This window comes from Hyposmocoma kahamanoa, unplaced genomic scaffold (assembly GCF_003589595.1).
Source record: "Hyposmocoma kahamanoa isolate Upper Pololo Valley unplaced genomic scaffold, ASM358959v1 67, whole genome shotgun sequence".
Classification (NCBI taxonomy): Eukaryota; Metazoa; Arthropoda; class Insecta; order Lepidoptera; family Cosmopterigidae; genus Hyposmocoma; species Hyposmocoma kahamanoa.
The window spans coordinates 6,875,763-6,898,758 of record NW_020653855.1 but is presented as its reverse complement, the minus strand read 5'-3'; the positions used below and the strand labels follow the sequence as shown (position 1 = coordinate 6,898,758).

General features: G+C 35.9%; 1 protein-coding gene across 1 annotated transcript in view; it reads right to left on the bottom strand.

The window, feature by feature from the left end:
• Window positions 1-22,996, bottom strand: part of LOC113232220 (anoctamin-7-like) — a 50,350-nt gene that overhangs the window by 8,044 nt on the left and 19,310 nt on the right. The window contains exons 6-9 of the mRNA XM_026466873.1: window positions 21,228-21,351; window positions 14,961-15,143; window positions 12,646-12,789; window positions 5,934-6,169 (exon numbers count right to left, since the gene is read on the bottom strand). Coding sequence (XP_026322658.1) covers window positions 5,934-6,169; window positions 12,646-12,789; window positions 14,961-15,143; window positions 21,228-21,351 — 687 coding nt within the window. The remainder of the gene's footprint in view (window positions 1-5,933; window positions 6,170-12,645; window positions 12,790-14,960; window positions 15,144-21,227; window positions 21,352-22,996) is intronic.

The window sequence follows — 22,996 nt, the reverse complement described above, 5'->3', positions numbered from 1 at the left end:
AAAAAAAAAATGATATAAATTTTTTTTCTTATTTTTCCTCAAGTAGATATGCGCAGGTCCACCCTCCAGCGCCCGCTTATCGTTGAATTTTGGGACACGCTGTATAAGTAAATCATTGAACAAACTTGTTCCGTTCGTGGTACTAAAATAAATGGAAAATTGTTAGCCAGAAATTCTGAATTAAAAACATTTTTTTACCTGCAATTTCCAGAAAATCGTTAAGGATTTTTAATAATGCAGTAATTTTTATAAGTTATTATTAGTATTGCATGATTGACAATCGTGTTGTCAGTCGAACAAACGATTGTTGTGCGATTAACGATCCGTATGCGATTTTAACGCCCTGTAACTGTGGACACTTTTTAGCGCGAACGCGATGTCCATTTGTTGGTGGGTCAATGTATTTAATATTTAATTACTGAGTAATTAAATGTTTTTCTGTTTTTCCCCACACCACAGAATGGAACAGCACGCCATTGTTAGAGATATTATATTTATTACAATAAATAAAGAATATTTTTGGAATTTACGGATACGTAAACACAGGTCTGTTGTTGGCGCTGTCTATATTTCAGTGCAAACGAGAGTTGATATATATAAGTATGTATCACTGATGAGTTACCACGAATGTATGACCCTTATTTCGTCTCTATTTCTGGTTATATACTCGATGTGGGCAGTATAAGTATACTGTGCATAGGTTACTACTGAAGTAGCTCGAATTATGCGTCATGGACCGATGGTAAGTATGGAAGTATTACTTACCAGCGGTCGAGCACTTAGAAAAAAAATCTTCGATCCAGCTGTCTTCGAACCAATGTCTTCCTGCCAACCGTCTCAGGCTACGAAATGCAGAAATAGATTTCTCACAGATGGCGCTACAGCAAAAAGTTGCAACAAGCACAGAAATATTCGTAAGGACCGCTGGTTCGTTCTGTGGCTTAGTTGCCACGGTTTGCTGGAAGACGTTGATTCGAATCCAGCCGGATCGAATATTAAGTGTTGTGATCTTTCTATTAATAATTACAACAAAAGGTTTTTGGCGCGCGCGCTCTGTAAAGGCAGTCACGTATTTACCCTCTCCGTGTTCTTAAAATTGATAAATGCATAAAAATCAAAAGTTTACAGTAACACTATATACTACAGTGTAGGTACTGAGTTAAGCAAGGCAGTGGTGAAAACAGTTCTTCAAAAAAAGCAGCAGTTTTCGAGATATAAGCAAAAATATTTCAAAACATCAATAAAAGGTCAAATTTCGCCACCGCTCACCACATCGCTGCTAATGACCACTGGTGAGTCATCTCCATTGTCAAACCGGCGACACCGCTGTCTGCGGCCTATAGTTACAAGAGCAAAGCGGACATTTCTTACGCGAGAAAAAGGGACATTACAGTTAAGAATTTAATTATATTTTTTTGAGAGATTGTTAATCGGAATAGAACTACAGTTTCAACATGTCGGAGTTGCAATGTGCTGGTTGTTTGAAAAATATACCAAACCGAGAATACCTAATCTGCTCTCAGTGCAACGACAAATACGACTTGGAATGTGCAAATGTATCTACCCAAAGATTTTATAACACAATGTCCACAGACCATAAGAAGTCTTGGATTTGTCAATCTTGTCAATGCAAAAAGCCAAAAACAGACAATAGAAACACTCCAATTCGCCATCAATGGCTTCCGGAACCACAAGATCATCCTGATGTTAACAACGTCACTATGCGGAAGCGCATGGATACTTCTATTAGTTCTGTTGACACAAGTATTTTGGGAGATACGATGAGTCTAACCGCCTCTCCAAAAGCTAACACATCAACTGAGTTAACCCTTCACAACCTAAGCCAGATTATTGCAGACAGGTTGAAAGAAAATAATTTATCAATTATAACCCAAATCCAAACCACCATCCAAACAGAAATAAACAGAGCCATCACACAACTAAAACTAGATATAAAACTCGATCTCGACCATCTGAAAAAAGAAAACTCGGTACGGGTAATGGAAATAAATAAACTTACCCAAAAAATAGAAATAATGAAAAGTGAAAATGAAAACCTAAAAAAACAAATTACCGAACTAGGAAACACCGGCATAAAACCTTACGAAGGGGGTAATAAGGAAGAAGAGTTTAAAAAATCATTCGTGGTATATGGAGTTGAAGATATTTATAAGGAACCTGAACGCGCTCTTGAATCAAGGTTAATTAGGATATTCTTCGACGTGCTTAAAGTTGACCTTACGGGGTATGTTGAAGAGACACGCAGAATTGGAAAATATCAAAACAAAAATAGGCCTTTGATAGTAGAACTAATTAGTAATTAGTATAATAAGTAACGAATGCTTAAATACCTCTTAGAAAATTACCACTACTTTCAGGGTACAGGCATCGCTATAGCTCCTATGCTAACCGAAAAAAAGCGTACAGAAAGAAAGCTCTTGCGCGAAGAGATGTTAGCTGCTAGGAAGGAAGGGCTCCACGCTGTAATCCAGGAGAATCAACTGTACATTCAAGGGCAAAGAGTAAATTTTAAAAATACTACAGTTTCAAAAACAGAGGAGACTGAAACGGAAAACAAACTTTACAAGAAACCAACACACCTTCTTGAAATGAAAAATAAAGCCTTGCGAAACTACAATAAATCATATCAAGATGAAACCCCGATCCCACAAAGTTCATCGAATACTGCAACCATTTCACACCGACAATCCTTTCGGAACTCACTGCAAGCAATTCATAACTCAGCCACAGACAAAGACAAATGCTTTCGGAACAGAGAAAATGACATTCCAAATAATGTTTCAAAACCTCCAAAGTCTCTTTAACAAACAACATATATTAGAAGCATTCATAGACTCAGATCCTACTTACCAAGCCTTTTGTATATCTGAAACTTGGCTAACTTCAAATAAATTAGAACTGATTCAAATTAGCGGGTATAAAATCGCAGCTTCTTACTGCCGAAGAACCAGATGTGGTGGTGGAGTCTGCATACTGTTGCAAGAAAATATTGACTGTGTCAACCGAACTGAGATAGCAGATATGTCTATGGAATATGTGTTAGAGGTGTGCGCGACGGAACTGCCAAAGATAAATATTTTGTTAATTGTTATGTATTGGAATAGGAGAGATGAAGAGTTATTCCACCTACAAATACAAAAAATACTAAATTATGTAAATAAAAAATTCTCTAAATATAAAATTATCCTAGGTGGAGATTTTAATATAAATATTTTTTAAAAATACTCTCAAAACAAACAAATTTTTAGATGCGATGTTTGAATATAATCTAACTCAATGCATTAAAGACCCTACTCATATAACACCCACGTCATCAACATGCTTAGATCTTATATTCACTAACCTAGATAAACAACAACATATTACAAGAGTTAAAGAATTCGGTTTTTCCGATCACGCCGCAACAATACTTACCCTTGAGTCAAATCCATTCGATAGCTTAGTAACCTGGAAAACTGAAAAAAGATTTTACAACACCTCTAATATACAGAAATTTAAGTCAAATTTAAAAAGCATACAGTGGCAAAGTATACTATCATATGATAAAAATATCAACGATAATTATGAAATATTCCATAAAATTATGTTAGATAATTTAAATAAATGTATACCAAAACAAAAAATTAAGTTAAAAACTAACTATAAAAAATATTGGCTGACGACTGGTATAAAAATATCATCCCAAAATAAACGATTGTTGAAAATACTTACATTAAAGAATAAAAATCCGATTCTACTAGAACACTATAAAAAATACGAAAAATTGTTGAAAAAAGTGGTTAACATATCTAAAAAGAAACACTATATAAATAAACTTAAAATGTCATCGAATAAATATAAAACAATGTGGAGCATAATAAAAGAACGGACAAACCAAAATAACAAAAAAGGAAAAAATAACATAAAGCTAGTAGTTAATAATACTACAATAGAAAAACCATTGCAAATTGCAAACACATTTAATAGATATTTTTCATCCATTGGCGAGAACCCATCACCTACAGCTGTCGGTCATCCTGTTCTCTCTCCCTCGGAAAATACGATGTTTCTTTGGCCAGTTGACAGCAAGGAAATTAACAGAACCATAAAACTATTGAAAAATAAAAGCAGTTACGGTATAGACGAACTCACCCCTAGCTTAATTAAACAATGTATTACTGAACTCAATTTGCCTCTTAGCTTACTTATAAATCAATCCTTTCAAGAAGGATGTTTTCCTGATCAATTAAAAGTCTCCATAATAAAACCATTACATAAAAAAAATAAGAAATCTGATCCAAATAACTATCGTCCGATAGCTCTCTTATCATCCATTTCAAAAGTATTTGAAAAAATCATGTGTAATCGCATCTATAATTTTTGTGAAAAGTACCAAATATTCGATGATTGCCAGAACGGCTTTCGTAAAAAGCGATCAACCGTATTGGCAGTCTTCAAATACATCCAGGAAGTCTTGAATATAGTTAATAATAAAGAATATGCAATTGGTGTCCTATTAGTCATGACAAAAGCATATGATAAGGTACAATTTAATATCTTACTTAAAAAAATTTATGGCATTGGTATCCGAGGTAAAACATACGATTGGCTCGCGTCGTATTTAAAAAATCGAAAACAATTTGTTGACATTGAATATTACGACCATGATTCAAGACAAGTGCAAATAGTAAGATCGGAAGAAAAAATCATAAACGCGTCCATTCCCCAGGGCAGTGTCCTTGGTTGCTTATTATTTCTTATTTACATAAACGACCTCCCTAAGATCATGCAAGAACCATGTGTTCTGTTCGCAGATGATATCTCCCTTCTGACCTCGTGTAATAAAAAAAATACAAATATCCATTCTAATCTATCCTTAATGTTAAACAAAACGATAAACTGGATGAAAGATCATAATCTTGAAATTAACGTCACTAAAACTAAAATCATCACCTTCCACCCATATCAAAAAGCCCCCTTAGATATTACTTTCAAATGCAACGACATACAATTAGAAACCGTCAATCAAATCACGCTCCTGGGAATTGAAATAGATACTAACTTAAATTGGAAACCACACATACAAAAAATTAAAACTAGGCTATCTTCCTTTGCTTACGCACTTCGTGAGGTCAAAAAAACCACTGACATAGATGCGGCCCTTGCTGCTTATTACGCATACGCACACTCGTCGCTCAGCTATGGGATCATCATGTGGGGAAACAGCACAGACGCCCCCAACCTCTTCATTATGCAAAAAAAAACTAATCCGTATAATATTTAACATTGAAAGTACTGAAAGTTGTAAACCCCTTTTCGAAAAATATAAAATACTAACTTTGCCCTGTATATATCTTCTGGAAATATGTGAGTTTGTCAAAAATTACCCCGAATTCTACAAAAAAAAAGGTGATTTAAACTTAAAATACTCACTACGAAATAAAAACAAATTAATACTTCCTACTTCTAATCTCAAACTACACGCATCAGGCCCTTTAGTAATGTCCATAAAAATATATAACAAATTGCCAGACTCGATAAAAAACACAACCACAGCAAAGTCATTTGTAAACCAACTGAAACGATTATTAAATAACAAAAACTATTACTCGCTACAAGAATTCTTAGATGATAAACTTAAATAATAAAAAAAGTCTCACCATAAACAAAAATACATAATGAGACTCAATACATGAAAAATAATATTAAATAAACTTAAATACGACTCTTCCACTCTCCTATCTTGCCGTGCCCGACAGGGTCCATAATTTGTACTTATCTATGTTTTAACATCTTCTGTAACTTATGGTGTGCAATAAAGAATATGAATATGAATATGAAATATGAACAAACTAGTGGAGTAATTAAAAAAAAAAATTGAATATCATTGTGATCAAACGTCGTGACAATCAATGAACTTAAAAATTACTTACCAGGTAAACATATTGGGGAAAAATCTAAAAACAGATTTTAAAGACTGAACTATCAACACATAGATGGATAGTAAAACAAATGTGAACACCATCTCATCAATGCAGTTAATGGTTTTGTTGCAATGAAAGTACATTAAGTGGCCCAGGAATGGCATGCTGATGTTGGCGTGAAAGAAGGGTGTAGTAATGTTAACAACCGTGTTCCAATGTTCTAGTGGATGCGTGAAAAAACGGCCCTGAAAATAAATACAATAACGCACTAGAAATTATATATTGTCGTAACTCAAAACTTAAGCGATAAAGAAATGTACATAATATTTATTTATCCATTTGTAAACAGCAATTTTTTTGAATTTTCAAATCGAGTTTTGGCAATTTCACAATTTTGAGTGACGACAGTCATTGGTTTATATATAATAATAATAATAATTATTATTGTAAGACATTTATTCATAAGCACATTTACAATAAAAAGGTTAACAGTTAACGGTTTCGGAAATGTGGACTCTAATGCCAATGAAAAGGATGGAGCCTCAGCACTACCTGCTGCTTTTCAGGTTCCACTTTCAGACATGGACATCCGATGCTAAAAATTGTCAAACTTCACAAGAATTACGTTTTAAATTTGTAGGACATGCTTAAAATTAATTTATTATTTCGATGAGCACACGAGTATATGTATACTACATGTAAAAGAGCATTAAATACTGGATACAAACGGTACTGGAACAGGTTTCAACTTCTTACATACTTTTAAACTTACTTAATTGACAAATGAACTAAAAAGAAACTTAAAACAAAGAAACGAAAAAGGCCTATATAGTAAGGCCTGCTAACTATACTCCGCCCAACCATTTTTTTTTTCTTCTTTCCATAAAGGAAAAGGCAAAGGTTTTACACCATACAGCCAAGTCTTGGTACATTATTTCTGAGCCATGTCTTCGTTTAATTGTTTCTGTAAATATGGCCGCCACAAAGAGGATAGGCAATTTGAGGCGGCGTGTTTGGATTGACTCGGGATTCCTTAGAACGGGCCGATACGGGTATTTTAGTTCGAGATTCGTATAATTTCACGTTTTAATCTTCGATTAAGGCACAATAGCACTATCCTAATCCACTTTAAACTAGATTTCACAAAATAATTGAAAGTCAAAATAAAAACGACACTTTTCCCTCCAAAGCGTCCAGAGCGAACTCTCCCAACCATTTATTCAACTTTTGACACCTTGAATGCTAATCAATTACTGATGTCCTAATGCGTTTCCGATTGTATTTTTAATAACAATCGATTTTATTTATGAAGAAGTTTTAATCAAGAATGGGAGAGGGTTCAAAAAAGAAGATATTGTCTGATTGATTACTCAAGAATTAATAATTAATGTTAATGAAGATTCAAGTGATGATTCCCGTTCATATGGACAAGAATCCGACGATTAATTATAATAATAAATAAGTTTTTACCTAATTATTTATAATTTATCAAATTTCATTGTAATTTATTACACAGGTACCAACATTTGTCAACTTGAATAATCTTCGTTACATAATCTGCTGACTCGATAAATATCGGAGCTAAAGTGCACGTCGCTTCACTAAAATTTAAAAATAAGAGTCCAGGAAGTATGGCATTATTTTGTCTATGGTTGTTGTCTATGGTTGTTATGACGTCAAAAGTTAAATCAATGGTTGGACGGAGTATAACAGTATACCTACTTCTTAACGAGAAAAAACAAATTGTGTGAAATTTACATTACCCAATGTTAGAGAGATGGTTACAAACATTGTAGTTAGAAAGGAAAAATTGAATCTTATGGGTACACTTGTATTTCTAGGTATAACGTTAGATGCTAAATTGCAATGGGGTCCCCATATAACAAATCATTTAAGGGGCAATGCATACGCTTCTATAACAAGATTCCGGTTTATATACAAAATTTGCCTTTCACGAGGTTTAAAACTATAGTGAAACAAAAACTTTATACTAAAGGTTATTATATAACTTCTGCGTACTTGGATGACAAAAATCCGTGGTAGTAACCCGTTTAGTTCATGGAGGTAGTCTCGATCTCTGATGTTTCAAATAAAAAAAAATATTGTAAATGTTATTTACAAAGAGCAACCCCTAGAGTTTCTTGCTCATTCTTCTCAGGGGAATCTGCCTTACGAATGAGCGGTAGAGTTTAACCATTGTGACGATTTCAAGTGTAATAATGCTTACCTATGAAATAAAGATTATTTTGAATTTGACATACTATTTTGAAAATTTGTTACATGGATATACACTATGTAACAAATTTTCAAAAAGGTATTGATGTCCGTTATTATCTTGTTTATTTTTGCCGCCAAGCAGAAATGTGAGCTTAGAGAAATTACAGGCACGCGGGACTTGTTCGTGCCGTCCGTTGGATTCATCCGCTAAGTTGCCATCCCCTCTCCAACAAAAACAGAAAGGAGCTGTTCTGTTTTGACGGTATTGGTTTCTGTTAATTGAATATCAAGTATGTAGAAAAGAAAAGCTATACCCTCAGTAGTATTGGCTAGGACATGAAATTAAAATGAGTTTGAGGGAATACCTCACTTGAAAAAATGAGACGGTACATTATGTCCTACTTCAAATGAGGTGAGGTAGTGGTAAGAATGTTTGCACCTACGGGAACGACTCAACAGACAGAGAATATTAAGCACATTTTCATAACTTGATGGTATCAATCAATTGGATAACTTAAGTGTTATGTTATGTTATATATATAGTATAAATAAATGGTAATTTTATTTAGTACTATGGTAGTATGATCATGTGATGTAAAATCAGGTGAAAAGCAGGCAGTGCAGGACCAATCATTGTCGCATTTGTTGAATTCGAAGGAGTGTGACTTGAGGCTATGACATGAGGTGAGGTGCGAGATGGGCCATTTTAAAGATATGAGGTATTGTAACAAACTAATCAAGCGAGCGATACAAACGAGTTGCTTCGTGTAGGAGTAACTCAACACTAACTCACAGAACATAAAGTAGTTCTAAGTTTGCGTGACACGTATGCCTTCAGTATGCGAAGTTATAATAGTTGAAAAGGCTATAAACCACTAACGTGTCATGACCAGGATCACGGCAATAGAAAAGGATACTTCGGTCTACAAAAATGTATTTGATAGTTCGAAGGAAAACAAAGGAAAGGTCCTTTTTCTTTTTTTTTTTGGTCCAAGTTTGGACCTTCCCAAAAGGTCCGAGTTATACAGAATTACAGATTGGTATTAACATTAAAATTGGCACATGATTTAGGCAGAGAACAGATAAAAGTATCAAAATTAGATGCAATTAAGAATTACAGCTGAACTGCTCGCTACCGCGATGAGTAGGGAATGACGACGGAACGAAACAAAAAGAGAATGGCGAGGGAAAGGAATTAAGAACGATTTCAAATTTGAAAACAAGTGGCCAGGAACCAGAGAAAAGGTGTTAAAAAGGTGGAATGACGATGCAAAGAAAGTGTAAGTGTTGAATATAAATACAATATAAATACAATATAAATATAATATAAATACAATATAAATATAATATAAATACAATATTATAAACTTGAAACTAAAATACAGGACTTACAACAAAAGTTAAAACATAATTATAATGATTACAAAAAATAAAAAAATTAAAAGTGTAATAATAAATGCGTGTCGCGGCGCACGCAAACGGGATTTGCTCAGCTATTAGCTACAGGCTCATAGATTTCAGCTTGCAGCGCTGGTTTTCAGCAAAGCTCGATATGAGTGAAGCACGGACTCGAGCACAAACAAAACAAATACATACATAACAATGTGCGTGAAACTTGATATATACTAAAATATTTACACTAAATATATAATACGAATACATGGATAAGTGTGAACTAATTTAATTACTTCATTAATAGATATATACATATGTTATATGAAGATGTAATTAATATATCGTCTGCAGTAAGTAATAAATAATGTGTGAGAAATAAATCAACATTTCGAACTTCCATGTATTGCTCGCTCCATGGCTCGTTGAGTGAGATTTTTTATGAGGCCCATAGTAAGTGACCACGTACCTATCAGAGCCGTAGGTCATCGCAGACTCTTGTCTTCTCGAAGACTTTTGTCTCCAAGAACTGCGCTATTGCGGACCAGAAGACGTCTCGGAGCTCCCCGAAAGCTGCCCAACCGAGTCGTATTCGACGATTGACTCTCCAGCCTAAGAATACTCAATAACAATTGAGTCGTGTTCAATGTGCGATCGGAAACGGACGCGCTGCACTACTTTGCGAGAATTATTTTAATTCGCGATTTTGCGCGGCTTAGGCTGCTGCATGTACGTAAGTGACAATGGGTTCCCAACAACTCATTGTCAATGAGTTTCTGGCATTCGTGCAGAATGCCATCGACACAATGGATGAAGTCAGCATCGAGCAGATCTGCAAATCTAATTTCAACGAAGATGAGATTTGCAGTGGCAAGATGCTGCTGTTCCAGAGCTGCGGCAAAGCGCAGCAGATGCCATCTCGTCGGAGGGATGGGGGCTTGAAGAGTGTTCAGGATGTTACTGCATTCTTGAAGAATACCGATCCGGACGACGTGCCTACTTTCGTGGCGAAGGAGCTGCACAAGTTGCCTCCGGTCACCTTTGACCACGTCGACGTCACCAGGCTGTTAAAGGACATCACGTCCTTGAAGTCGAGTTTGGCTGAAGTTCAGTCAAAATTGGAGGCGTCGGATAACTCCATAAGTGAGCTACGTGCCGAAGTTGCGTTGTTACGCAACCCCGCTTCGGTATGTAGGTCACCGACAGTCTCCTACGTCAACACGCGTCGCGGGGCGCGAAAAGCATCCGTCGGCAGTATTGAGTCGGCTCGTATGTCGCCGGTCATTGCTGTTGTCAATGCACCGTGCCCCCCTGCCCGCCCCTCCGCCTCGGAGGTTACGTCACCCGTATGCACGTCATCGCCCGGGCGTGCATACGCCGCTGTTGCCGCGACTATTAGCAGCAAAGCAAACTGCAAAGGGCGATAGTAAACCCCGAATGCCTGTCTCTGGAATCGCAGGTGCCAAATCTCAGAGGCAGACCGACAGGTGCGACGAGGACGGCTTCACAAAGGTGGAGAAGAGAAGAAAGAAACCCACCAGCCGAAATCTATGTGGCACAGCTCCAACGGGACAGAACTTCTTGCTTCGTGCGGCCATACCGACGACGCAGATGTACCTGTTTCGACTGCATTACTCCACGAAGTCTGAGGATATAGTGGAGTATATCCGGTTGAAAGCCCAATTCACCCTGAGGGTCGAACGTTTGGAGTCTCGCCACAACGTTAACTTTAATTCGTTTGTGGTGAGGGTCCCAACGGTCCATCTGTCGACCTTCATGCAGGTAGAGTTTTGGCCGAAGGGTGTCATGTTCCGGCGGTTCAGAGGAACGATACATGACACTTGTTTGCGTCTCACGTCGCCGAATAGTAATTCGTGTAAATAGTTAATAAGTTTATATTATTTTATATGTATGTTAGTTTGTAAGGTATTTGTTATATGGGCCTTAGTTGCCTGAAATAAATGAATAAATAAATAAATAAATAAAAAATAAATAACGAGGCTTGGTAATGTTGTTTTCCAGTTACAGGTGCAAGCATTACAGACGTTCACACAGCTATCGGTGCTGAGATCTGCTGTAAAGCGTCGCGCCGGGCCTACTAAAAGTCAGTGAGTACAAGATTTTATTCATTTATATATCCTTTTTGTTTAATTAACAGATTCTGAATTAACAGAATCTGCATAACATGTGCGTGAGACTTGGTATATATAAAAATATTTACACTAGATATATAAAACGAATACATAGATAAATAAAACAGTATAAGTGTAAACTAATTTAATCTTAATTAATAGGTATGTACATATGTTATATGAAGATGTAATTAATATTCTGTGCAGTAAGTAATAAATAATGTGTGAGAAATAAATAAACATTTCGAACCAAGAAAATAACAATAACAGTGACTCAATCTTATGAAGGGTTCAATGATAAAACGGAAAGTTTGCAAAACCTTGCACTTGGACGATTGACCTACGCTTCGAGTCTGGAACCAGTGAGGTAAGCTATTATTATCAGAGTATGCTCTTTTGGTTATCCAAAACGTATACCTTGTACTTAAATCTAAAGGTGTTACTACATTTTTTTTATTAGCACTTATAAATACACAAAGTCAAGTAATCATTTATTCCATTTAAAAGGTAAAAATGTTGGTAACATTTTTAACGTCATTTTTGGGCTACTGCTCGTCCACTACGCTGACCTCCCTGAGAAGAACGAGCACGAAACTTTGGGGATTGCTCTTTTCAAATAAACTTAAATGTTATGGAATACACTTTGAATCATAATTGTGTGGAATCTAGACTCATGTTGTCTTTCAATACTTCTTATCTAAAACATACTCTTCAATTTTGTAATATGACTTTTCAATTAAAATACTTTTAATTGAAAAGTCTGTAAAAGAATGTAAGTTTTCAACTTAGGAAATGATAATAAAAACGTATGCAGTTCCCCATAATAAAATCGTTTACCTTGGTAAAGCGAAATCGTGGTACCATGAGTTTGGACTTAGTTCTAAGGTTAATATTATGAATATCTTCTTTCTTAATGAAATTATGTATATTTTACGGGCATACAAAACATTTGAGTAAATGTACACATAATGTGATCATACCTTAATCCAGCTCACGAAAATCATACAGGGAAAGGTGTAGATTAGACTAACTGCGAAATATCTATAGGTTAGAGATCGCTCATAATTCTTCACTAGTCTATGGTTCTCCCATCTTGTCATAATAGGGCTCAGTTTCAAAAAAACCTGAAAAAAAAAACTTTTTTCATAAAAAAAACCGACCCCAAAAGTTCTTGGAATTACATTCAATTGCCAAGTTTTATTGAAATCGGTTACCGGAAAGTACGCGAAATCGGATTCATCCCCTTAGTTTGCCACCCTTAGACGTATATTCTTCAAATTTATATGGAACCAATTTCCAACAGAAAGGAAATCACCAAAATCGGTTCACTGATACCGGAGTAATTGCATAACTTACTTACATAAAAAAGAATATTGACGAATTGATAACCTCCTCCTGTTTTTGAATTGAGACGAGGTAAAAAATTAAAGGCGTGTATTGTAATCATGTTCTTTAGGCAGCTGTGGTAGTATAACAGTTTGCCCTACCGTCTCTCAATCAGACGCCGTGGGTTTTAATCCGGCCTCGTACCTGAATGTCTAAGAATTTATTATCTTTGCGGTGAAAGAGAACACTGTAATGAAAACTCACGTCGAAGAAGGTTCACAATCCAGAACGTGTTATGTTAGGGGAATCTACAAGTTCTCCAGAACGTTCCCCAATCCCCATTGAGCCAGGGTTTAGGCTAAACCCCCGCCTGAGAGGAGACCCGTGCCTACCAGTGGGATGTATAAATGGATTGCTGCTGAATGACGACCACGATATGTTTTCTCTTTGCTGGAGTATCAAACAACTCTATAGGTTGCCAATCTGATGTCAAATTCTTGCGAAAAAAAGACAAATATGTTGATACCAGAGATGGATAGTGGGTTAAAACCGAATCAACCCGCCCGGGTTTAAACTGAGTTTTTACCAAAAGTACTGGTTCATATCCACTTCCGCCCAAAATTGGGGGCGGAAGCAATAACCATTAGGTAAATAATATAATTCCTTATCACCAAATGACAATTGAAGTTTCTGACAACTCTCTTGTTGACTTAAGCCACTCGAAAATCATTTAAAATCATGGATCAAAAATTTTCACGATTGAAATTCATTGTAATATCGAGTCACAGTTTTCAAAACGTCACCACAACGAAAAAGCAAATGAGAGTCTCATAAAGTAAAAAGCATCGAGTATGTAACCAGAAACAGACACGAAGTAAGGGCCATCTATCCCTGGCAACTAATCAGGCAAATGGACCTTATATCACTTTTAAATATCAATTCTCGTTTGTGCTGAAATCACAAACCAGAAAGCTGAAATAGTACAGCGCCCTTATTACAACTGACCTGTGTGTACGTCTCCGTACATTCCAAAAATATTCTGTATTTATTGTACTGAAGATTTCTAACAATGGGGGGTTGTTCCATTCGGTGGTGCGGGAAAACAGCAAAACATCTTTATAAAACATTTCATTGGTAATGAAATATTAAATACGTAATTTTTCAATTTTCGTCTATTATAGCAAAGCTGATCGACAAATTAAACTAGTTGATTTGAAGTGAAACAATTGACGACACCCGTCAATTGTTTCGAATTCGGGCTGGCCAAGCGCAGTTGTCACAGTAATGATTTGGCAGAATAGTTTTCAAACAAATTACATGACGTTTCGTCTCTGTTTCTGGTTACATACTCGTAACCTACTAACACAGAGTTCCTTTTTCAAATTCCGTATTTGTTTTTTTTTAGTTTCTTTTACAAGTGGCTAGTTTCAGGAACTTTCAGCACGCTTCCAGTGTTCCCCACGTAAATGCGCAGGGTCACCTGCGCATTTGCGCGTCAGCACGTCGTCTCGTTGCGTATATAATACTACGTGTGCATAGGTTCTTAGTGGTTACATGAATGAATGTCATCACCGCTATTCCACTAGATTTTAACCGAATAACTTTTATCATAATTACAATATGACCTCAGTGGATTCTTAATGGAATTACATTGACGAGTGATTTCAAGAAAATTTGCAGACTTAGAGCCTTGTTTCAATTTGAAAGTGTTTGTTTATAAGCATTGACTTACAAATAAATGGACGACGGGTCTAATACAAAAACCACGAAAAAAATGTCCCAAGTCAACCTATTCGAAATTTAAATTGTTATGTCATCGCAGTATCGCGCTGTCCGTAGAACAAATGAAGACTAAAGCGGAGTGTCGCGCTCTGTATACGATTTTAGCGCCTTACAAGTGCGGACACTTTTTAGCGCGGACCCGACGTCCATATAATTGTAAGTCAATGTTTATTAGAGTAATACATACCGCTTCAATGAGAGAACAAAATACAAAATGTATAGGTAATACAATGGCTAAAGCTATGTAGTCTCTGTATTTGAGCATCTTTGTGTTATTCTTAACAATTCCGTGCATCAAAAATGAAGTATTTTTTAAAATTGAAATATTGTACGCATAAATGGTTATAGTCGCTAGAAATGGTATGGCAATCTGTAAGAAAAAAAAACGTAATAATTAGAATTTCTTCACTAGGCATTGCAGTGCCGGTTCCTACCGGTTAAAATATAGTTCTCGAATTGAATGGCACTTTCCGATCTACATATTTTTAAAATTTCAAGTTAAAACGTTCGATTAGGATTCAGATGCGATATCGCTATCCAATAGCGGTTGCGTAGTTAATCGGTGAAATAGATTAATAAAAATGAAAATCCTCTTATATACATTTTTAAGACTTTAAAGGCCTAAAATTTAGAAATGCACTAGTCTTACTTTAAAATAAATTAAATGAACAAAGTCCAGACTTTATTTAAAATAACAAGAGATTTCCATATTACGTTCTTGGTTTGTAAACAATAGGACGTTCGGTAGCTTTCATGCGATACCTGTGTTCTGAATAACGTTTGTAGACTTTCCCGGTCGAGAAGTTCGAGTGATCGTACGGGTGTGACGTCATTACGGTACCGTTTCGAATACGACAGTTCGATTCGGGTGTTGTGAATAAAAATTAAAAGAAATCTGTCGACAACTGAGTTATCGTAAGTTTCTGAATCGACCCCCTGGTTAGAGATTTGCAACACCCAGTACCTGTAAAAGTTGGTACCAAAAATTCCCGAGAAATTTCGGCTAATTTTGGTATTCAATACAAAAAGCCGTAAACACGCTTTTCTTTTAATTTAGGATCAAAACAATGAATCAACTAAACCACAGATGTTTTTGTAACCCAATGGTGCAGCCTCTCAGCCTAGTACTTTTGATTGGTACACAATCAAACTCCATAGGTGTAGTATTTGAAAAGGAAATATCTAAGTATAAAATTATGTACAAAGTTATGCAACACTAATAAGGACAACACTAGGTTAAGAAAAATAATATACGACAATTATTAATACAAAGATCGAACACTCAGAAAAAACACTCAGACAAAATTCCTTCGATCCGGTAGGATTCGAACCGACGTCTTCTTGCATACCGTGCCAGACGCTACTACCAACTAAGCCACGGAACGAACCCACGGACCTCACGAATTTTTCTATGTGCTTGCGTCGTGTCTTTGTACTTGGTCTTTCAACGACTTTTTAGTCATCTATGAGAAATTTATTACAGATTTATCACCCAATTAATACCTTTACAACTACCAGTCCTGGCGAGAGATGTCGCTATTCACTGTATTAATTAAATTTTTATTGAATTGATATTCAATTATTTTTTGTGAAATTACTCCACTAGTTTGTACCACTACGACTAAAAAGTCGTTGAAAGACCAAGTACAAAGACACGACGCAAGCACATAGAAAAATTCGTGAGGTCCGTTGGTTCGTTCCGTGGCTTAGTTGGTATAGCGTCTGCCACGGTATGCAAGAAGACGTGTCGGTTCGAATCCGACCGGATCGAAGGAATTTTTTCTGAGTGTTTTTTCTGAGTGTTCGATCTTTGTATTAATAATTATAACAAACCAGTGGAGTAATTTCACAAAAAATAATTGAATATCAATTCAATAAAAATTTAATTAATAATATATGACAGTTCACAAGAAATTAAATGAAAGAAAACGGGGCCGCGCCACAACGAAACCCGTGAAGTATAACAACGATTACATGAAAATTAAATTAAAAAAAAAAAATAAAATAAAAATTATTTATTAGACAACAAAATTGTGAAGGTACAATGGAAATTAAATTAAGTACACAAAATAAAAGAAACACAATTTGTTGCAGCGACTATCGTGTACAAATAAAAATGACACTTGAATCCTGCACTAGGCTAAGCCTGTCTCGCAGGTAATCAGACTTTCCCTGTTACCAATTTCACGAATAAAGTAGCACAAATCATGAACGGAATATAATAAAAGAGAGTATTAACCAATTGTTTGAAAATGTTTATATGTGTGTGCGTGTGTGTGTGTGTCTGTGTGCGTGTGTGTGTGTGTCTGTGTGCATGATTGTTGTGTACGATAGTGTGTGTGAGTGTGTCAGTGAGTAAGTATGTGTGAGTGTTAATAAAGTAAATGTAAGTGTGTGTAGCAGTCCGCTGCACGGGATCAATAAGGATCCAGGATTGTCGCTCAAGGTTCAGCAACAGCACTAACACACCATACTTAAAATATTGTCCATTTCAGAGTATGAAAGAGTTTCTAAGTAACGCCGGACTTTGTGCCTGAGCTCTGAGATCGAGCAGGACTTAATGCAACACAAAGAGTTTATTTTGTTGTAGATGTAGGGATGCAAAAATTTCGGAAACTTTCTGGCGAAGGTAGAATTTATAGTGGGGAGCGGTAGACCATAACGTCTTTTTTCAAGGGAACAACCATAATGTGGCGAAGAAATTACGCCTTTGTGTACGTGCACCATGACCCGGAGCAAGAAAAGGCCCCGAACCGAAAGGACCTCACTTTCCTTATACACAGAGGCAGTTGGATATCTAATAGGTTTATTCAACATAACTTTTAACACGGATCGTTGGGCCCTTTCAAGTATCATCATGTTGACCTTACCAGCACCACCCCACACAGTAATACAATAACTGATAACAGATTCGCAAAGCGTCACATATATCATCCTCAGAAGACCCAGTCCCGCTGACAAACGCAGATTCTTAAAGAGGTATATCAATTTGCGTAATCTTTTTGCAGTGACAATCAAGTGTTCTCCAAAAGTGAGCCTCTCGTCAATAAATACGCCAAGATATTTTACGCTATACGCCCTGGTAATGCTTTGACACTTGCAAGGACCTGAATGAATTGACTATGTTTTAGTTACTGTACAATAAGAGTCTTAATAATGTATACTTTAGTTTCTAGTTATATTCAACGGTATATTTACTTTATTATAGTTACTAGCTTAGAATAATAACGCATAGAAACCTAGTCCGCACACGATAAGTGAGGCAAATTGAAGCGTGTCAAATGGGCCTACACGAGCGGGCGAACCTTCAGTGCTCAAGGTCAACTTGCACCGCGAACAGCTCAAGAATTTTAGCTAAAAATGACGAAATGTGCGGTAAATGAGTGTAAAAATACGTCAGACAAACATAAAATAGATACTAACATCACATTCCACAAGGAAATAACGCGTTTCAACTTGTATTTTTATATAAATATTCACTAAAACCGAAAATTAACCTACTACTAAAACTAGCCTACATGATTTTTGCCTGACTTGTGACAGTTAGTTTGATATGAAACTATCATTCTATGCGTTATTATTCTAAGGTTAGTAGTATTATTTTTTAAACCATGTAGTGTCAAGCATAATTAAAGAAAGAAACATTTAAAAATAATTAATTATAGTAGTAGTGGTAAATCTAAAAAAGTACTTCAGTGTAAAGAGGAATCTTAAAATAAACAATAAGGCGATTAGCGGCCTCGCGCCACTCAAAGTACTCTCTTCGTAGTTGATCGCCGTAGTGATTGGACATGTAGCTGAAATCCTTCTTTGACAAGAATGGTTAATAATACAGAACTCATTCAGGACGCTGAAGTTATACTGTCGATTGTTTATGTTTACTCAAATAAAAAGACACCGAAGATAACATTCAATTTCATTACAAAGATTCAAGAAAATATGAAGATTAATTTTTCAACTACACACGAATGTCAACTGAATCCTTTGATTGTACGTTGGGGAACATCCGAACGACAATTACTGGAATAGACACAAATTGATTAAAAATCTGCGCGGTAGTGCGGAGCGCAGTGTGCCATATGAAGCGGTGTCAGTGTGTTCGACTTCGCGTGTTTTCCATACAAACTGAGGTACTACATTACAACGCTACAAAACGCAGCGCGGTGCAGTGTGTTAATCGTCTAAGCGTCTCGAAATTGTTACAGATAAAGATCTTTATTTTGAATAGAGTAACTTTTAGAACATGTAAGGTTTATATTATATAATCTCAGTACAGAGGACTAAAAAAAATCTACCTCAAAAGTACGTGAAATTACATAAAATTACCAAGTTCTATTGAAATCGGTTACCGGAAAGTGCGCTAACCCGGATTCATCCCCTAGTTCGCCACTATACGAGATTTGACATAGGAGATAATAAAAATCGGTTCTCACTACTCGAAAGTATATTAAGAGAGAAAAACGCATTGAATTGGAGAATAGCAAAATCAACCATTAAAATAATTGCTCCTTATAATAAAATTTTAAATTTAAAAAATTTTAAAAGGCGCTATTTATAAAAATTAATCTTCACGCGTGAACAGCCACCCTTAGAGGTGGATGATTTTGTTCAACATTAACCCTCTTTCCAACAAAAAAAGAATCATGAAAATCGGTTCACAAATACCGAAGTTATCGCGTAACATACATACAAAAAACATACAGTCGAATTGAGAACCTCCTCCTTTTTTTGAAGTCGGTTAAAAATATGCAAAATTTAAATTTGTTTGCTAATTGGTTACTAAAAATTTAATTTTTAAAGGGCTTGTAATGGCATAAAAAAGGGCATAAGGGACAACACTAGGTTAAAAAAAATACATGACAGTTCACAAGATGTCACCGAGTGTTTCATTTTTCCTTATTTTTAACCGATTTCAAAAAAAGAGGAGGTTCTGAATTCGACTGTGTTTTTTTTTTTTTTTTTTTTTTTTTTTGTATGTATGTTATGCGATAACTCCGGTATTTGTCAACCGGAATTTTCATGATTCTTTTTCTGTTGGAAAGGGGGTACTTCTATAGTGGTCCCATTTCATTTTGAAGAAAATCATCTCCCTCTAAGGGTGGCTGTTCACGCATGAAGATTCATTTCTATAAATAGCGCCTAACTTTAATTTAGGAGCATTTACTTTAACGGTTGATTTTGCTATTTCTCCAATTCAAGGCGTTTTTCTCTCAATATTCTTTCAGTAGTGAAAACCAATTTTTATTATCTCCAGTGTCAAGTCCTGTATAGTGGCGAATTTAAGGATATTTCAATAAAACTTGGCAAATAGACGTAATTCCACGTACTTTTGAGGTCGGTTTTTTTAGTACTCTGTACTGAGATTATTAAATAATGAGTTTTAGATTTTATACGATCCGGTGAAAGACATTTTGATCGTGTAACGAATTAGGACACTCTTTAGACAATATCCTTATGACTATCTTATATTTTTTGTAAGTCCGTTATGTAATAGTAAAACATTTGACCCAACAAAACAATTTTGACTGTTACAAGTGAATTGGGCGGCCTGATAATACTTTCGTTTTTGGTTTAGGTTCGTTCCTCTACGGCCTGAGTTCAAACAACTAATAATAGTAGATTTTACTTACACCACAAAGTGAATATAGGCGACATGATCATCATCCTGTGAGTCGATCCTTATGTATATCGTATATATTTTTTGCAAGTTTATTATTTAGTAGTAAATACGTAATCCATTTGACCTAGATAGTAAAACGCGCGATTGCATCGCTACACTTGCGATTGAAAGGCGTTTGCATCAATGCAAATGCGTGACAGCATCGATACAAACGCGCCATTGCGTTTACATCGCTGTTTAAAATCGTGCGCGTGTGTAAGGGCGCGTGTACACACTAAGAAATTCAACGTGTCTGCTACAGAAAAGATGAGAATGGTTTTTTAGACGGCAAGAAGTTTGTCTGATCTAGCCACGAAAACGTGTCGTGTGTGTTGCAGACGAGAAAATTATGATTAAGTACACGATACGAATGCTCTCGGACAGACGTGTGTACGGTAAACTGTGTCAGTGCATTACGAGTCTTCCAAGTAGCTGTCGTTTTACTACCGACTTTATGAAGAATGTTGACTACTAAGCAATACCCGTCCACGCGCATAAACCTTCGTTTACCTAATACACCTCTAATATATAAATATTTACTGCGAGGTGCATTGTATCCCGCCCCATACAATAGCGGCAGAGCGCGTCGTGTCGGGGGTAGACAAGATTTCTTATCCGGCGCCGAAGCAGGTGTACACAGTTCGTGTGTAGAAACGACACAAATTCGGCCATAGGCCCGGCGACTTTTCGTAGAGTGAACACGCGCCCTAAAGGTAAACGATTAGCGACTGAACGCCGACGTGTGTAACAGCTCTAAGGGTTAACATTTCTTCAGTAATGCGCAACGTTACTTACTGCAATTACAACCAGGAACGGCCCAATAATGCGTTCTAAAATTTTTAAACGTGACATAGTGGTTATCCAGACTCCTGTGCTTTTACTTCTTTTAGCTTTTCTATACATCAATTCATGTTCCGCTCTGTTATTTAAAAAAGGAATAAATTAAATATTTTTCCGTCTTTTTAAATTAACACATATTGAAAGCAAATTTTTCTGGGTATCGTATTTTCCGTCTCACATCGTGATCACGAACTGTAACTATAGCACGCAAACCTACTACTACTACTACATAAAGCAAGACGCTATCTGCACAGTCATAAATGTGTGCGTGAAGTGGCAGGCATCTAGAGGTGGGCGTTTAAACGAAAAACACTTAAAAAAGTCTGCTTTTTAAAATAAGCGCATAAGCACGCTTTTCATTTTAAGCGTAAGCGTTGGTCTATGCGCTTAAACGTTTTTCTAAACGACTTTTTAAGCGTCAAAGTAAAAAGCGTGTGAAAAGCGCTTTTACAAGCACGCTTTTTAAATGCACGTTTTAACGTTAAAAAAATAAGCAGTTTTTTCCATTTCAACGGTTAAACAACTTATGTTTTTGAACGCTTTTAAACGCCAACGAACAAAATGTTAATAGAAACATGTTATGTCATAAATAAAAATATAACTCGTTTTTTTACAAAAAAACTTACTTATCTTAAAACCTTTAGTGGTCTACTTTTGCTTTTCGCTATCAACACAACGTTGCAAGCTTTTTTAACGTAAAAGTCCATGCGCTTAAACGATTTTGTTGGCTTCAAACTAAAAAGTGTTTAAGTGGAAAAGCGTTTAAAAAAGCACGCTTTTTCTAAAAAAGCATAACGTTTAAACGTTTAAAAAACTAAGCAGTTTTTCCCATCTCTACAGGCATCACTTTCTCGTACGTGGTAAGCGCGGCAATATAGCGAAAATTTTTATGCGAATCTGTTATCTGTAGTTATATTAATGGAATCCTAATAATTACACATGTTCATATCAATATTATATTATATTTATCTTTTTTCTTGTATAATATCAAGAGACGGTACGAACCAGATGTTGCGCTTGATGTTAAGCCACACTCGAGTCCATAATACTTGCAGTACTACTCAGAGCTTTAAATCGAAACAAAAAAATTCTGAGGAGCGCCTCCACTGCGCCCGTCACACTGAGACATAAGTTGACAAGTCCCATGTGCCTGTAATTTTACCCTTCAAAACCGGAACACAGTAATGCTGACATTATTTCTTGGCGGCAGAAATAGGTAAGGTGGGAGTACTGCCCTGGACGAACTCTTTCACAATGAGCTCTACTGCTACTAAATTACTAAATTTACTAACTAGAATAATCATGAAGGTTTATTAAGAAACAATTAAAAGCGCCTAAAATGTTGCATTTTCGACATGTACGTCTAAATAAGGTTACCAAGGTATTTGAAATTGCGTGTCCAACTTTATCAATCATTAATTCGTTAATAATTATTTAAACTACATATTTATCGGCAATACAAATTGAAAATTCGAGAGCCTTTGACTACTATATTACATCTCATTATATTGATATAATAAATCTGTAGTCTGCACTAAAAAAATGAAGAAAACAATAACTGAACGAGTATCAGACATAAGTTTTTATACTGAACTCGTTTCATCTTTCGGAAAACAAAAGAAACTCCTCTCTTTATCCCGTTTAATCTACAATAAACAGCCGCACACAGCACAATTCACGATCATTATATATAGTAACGTACAATGATGTTATACATTAACGTA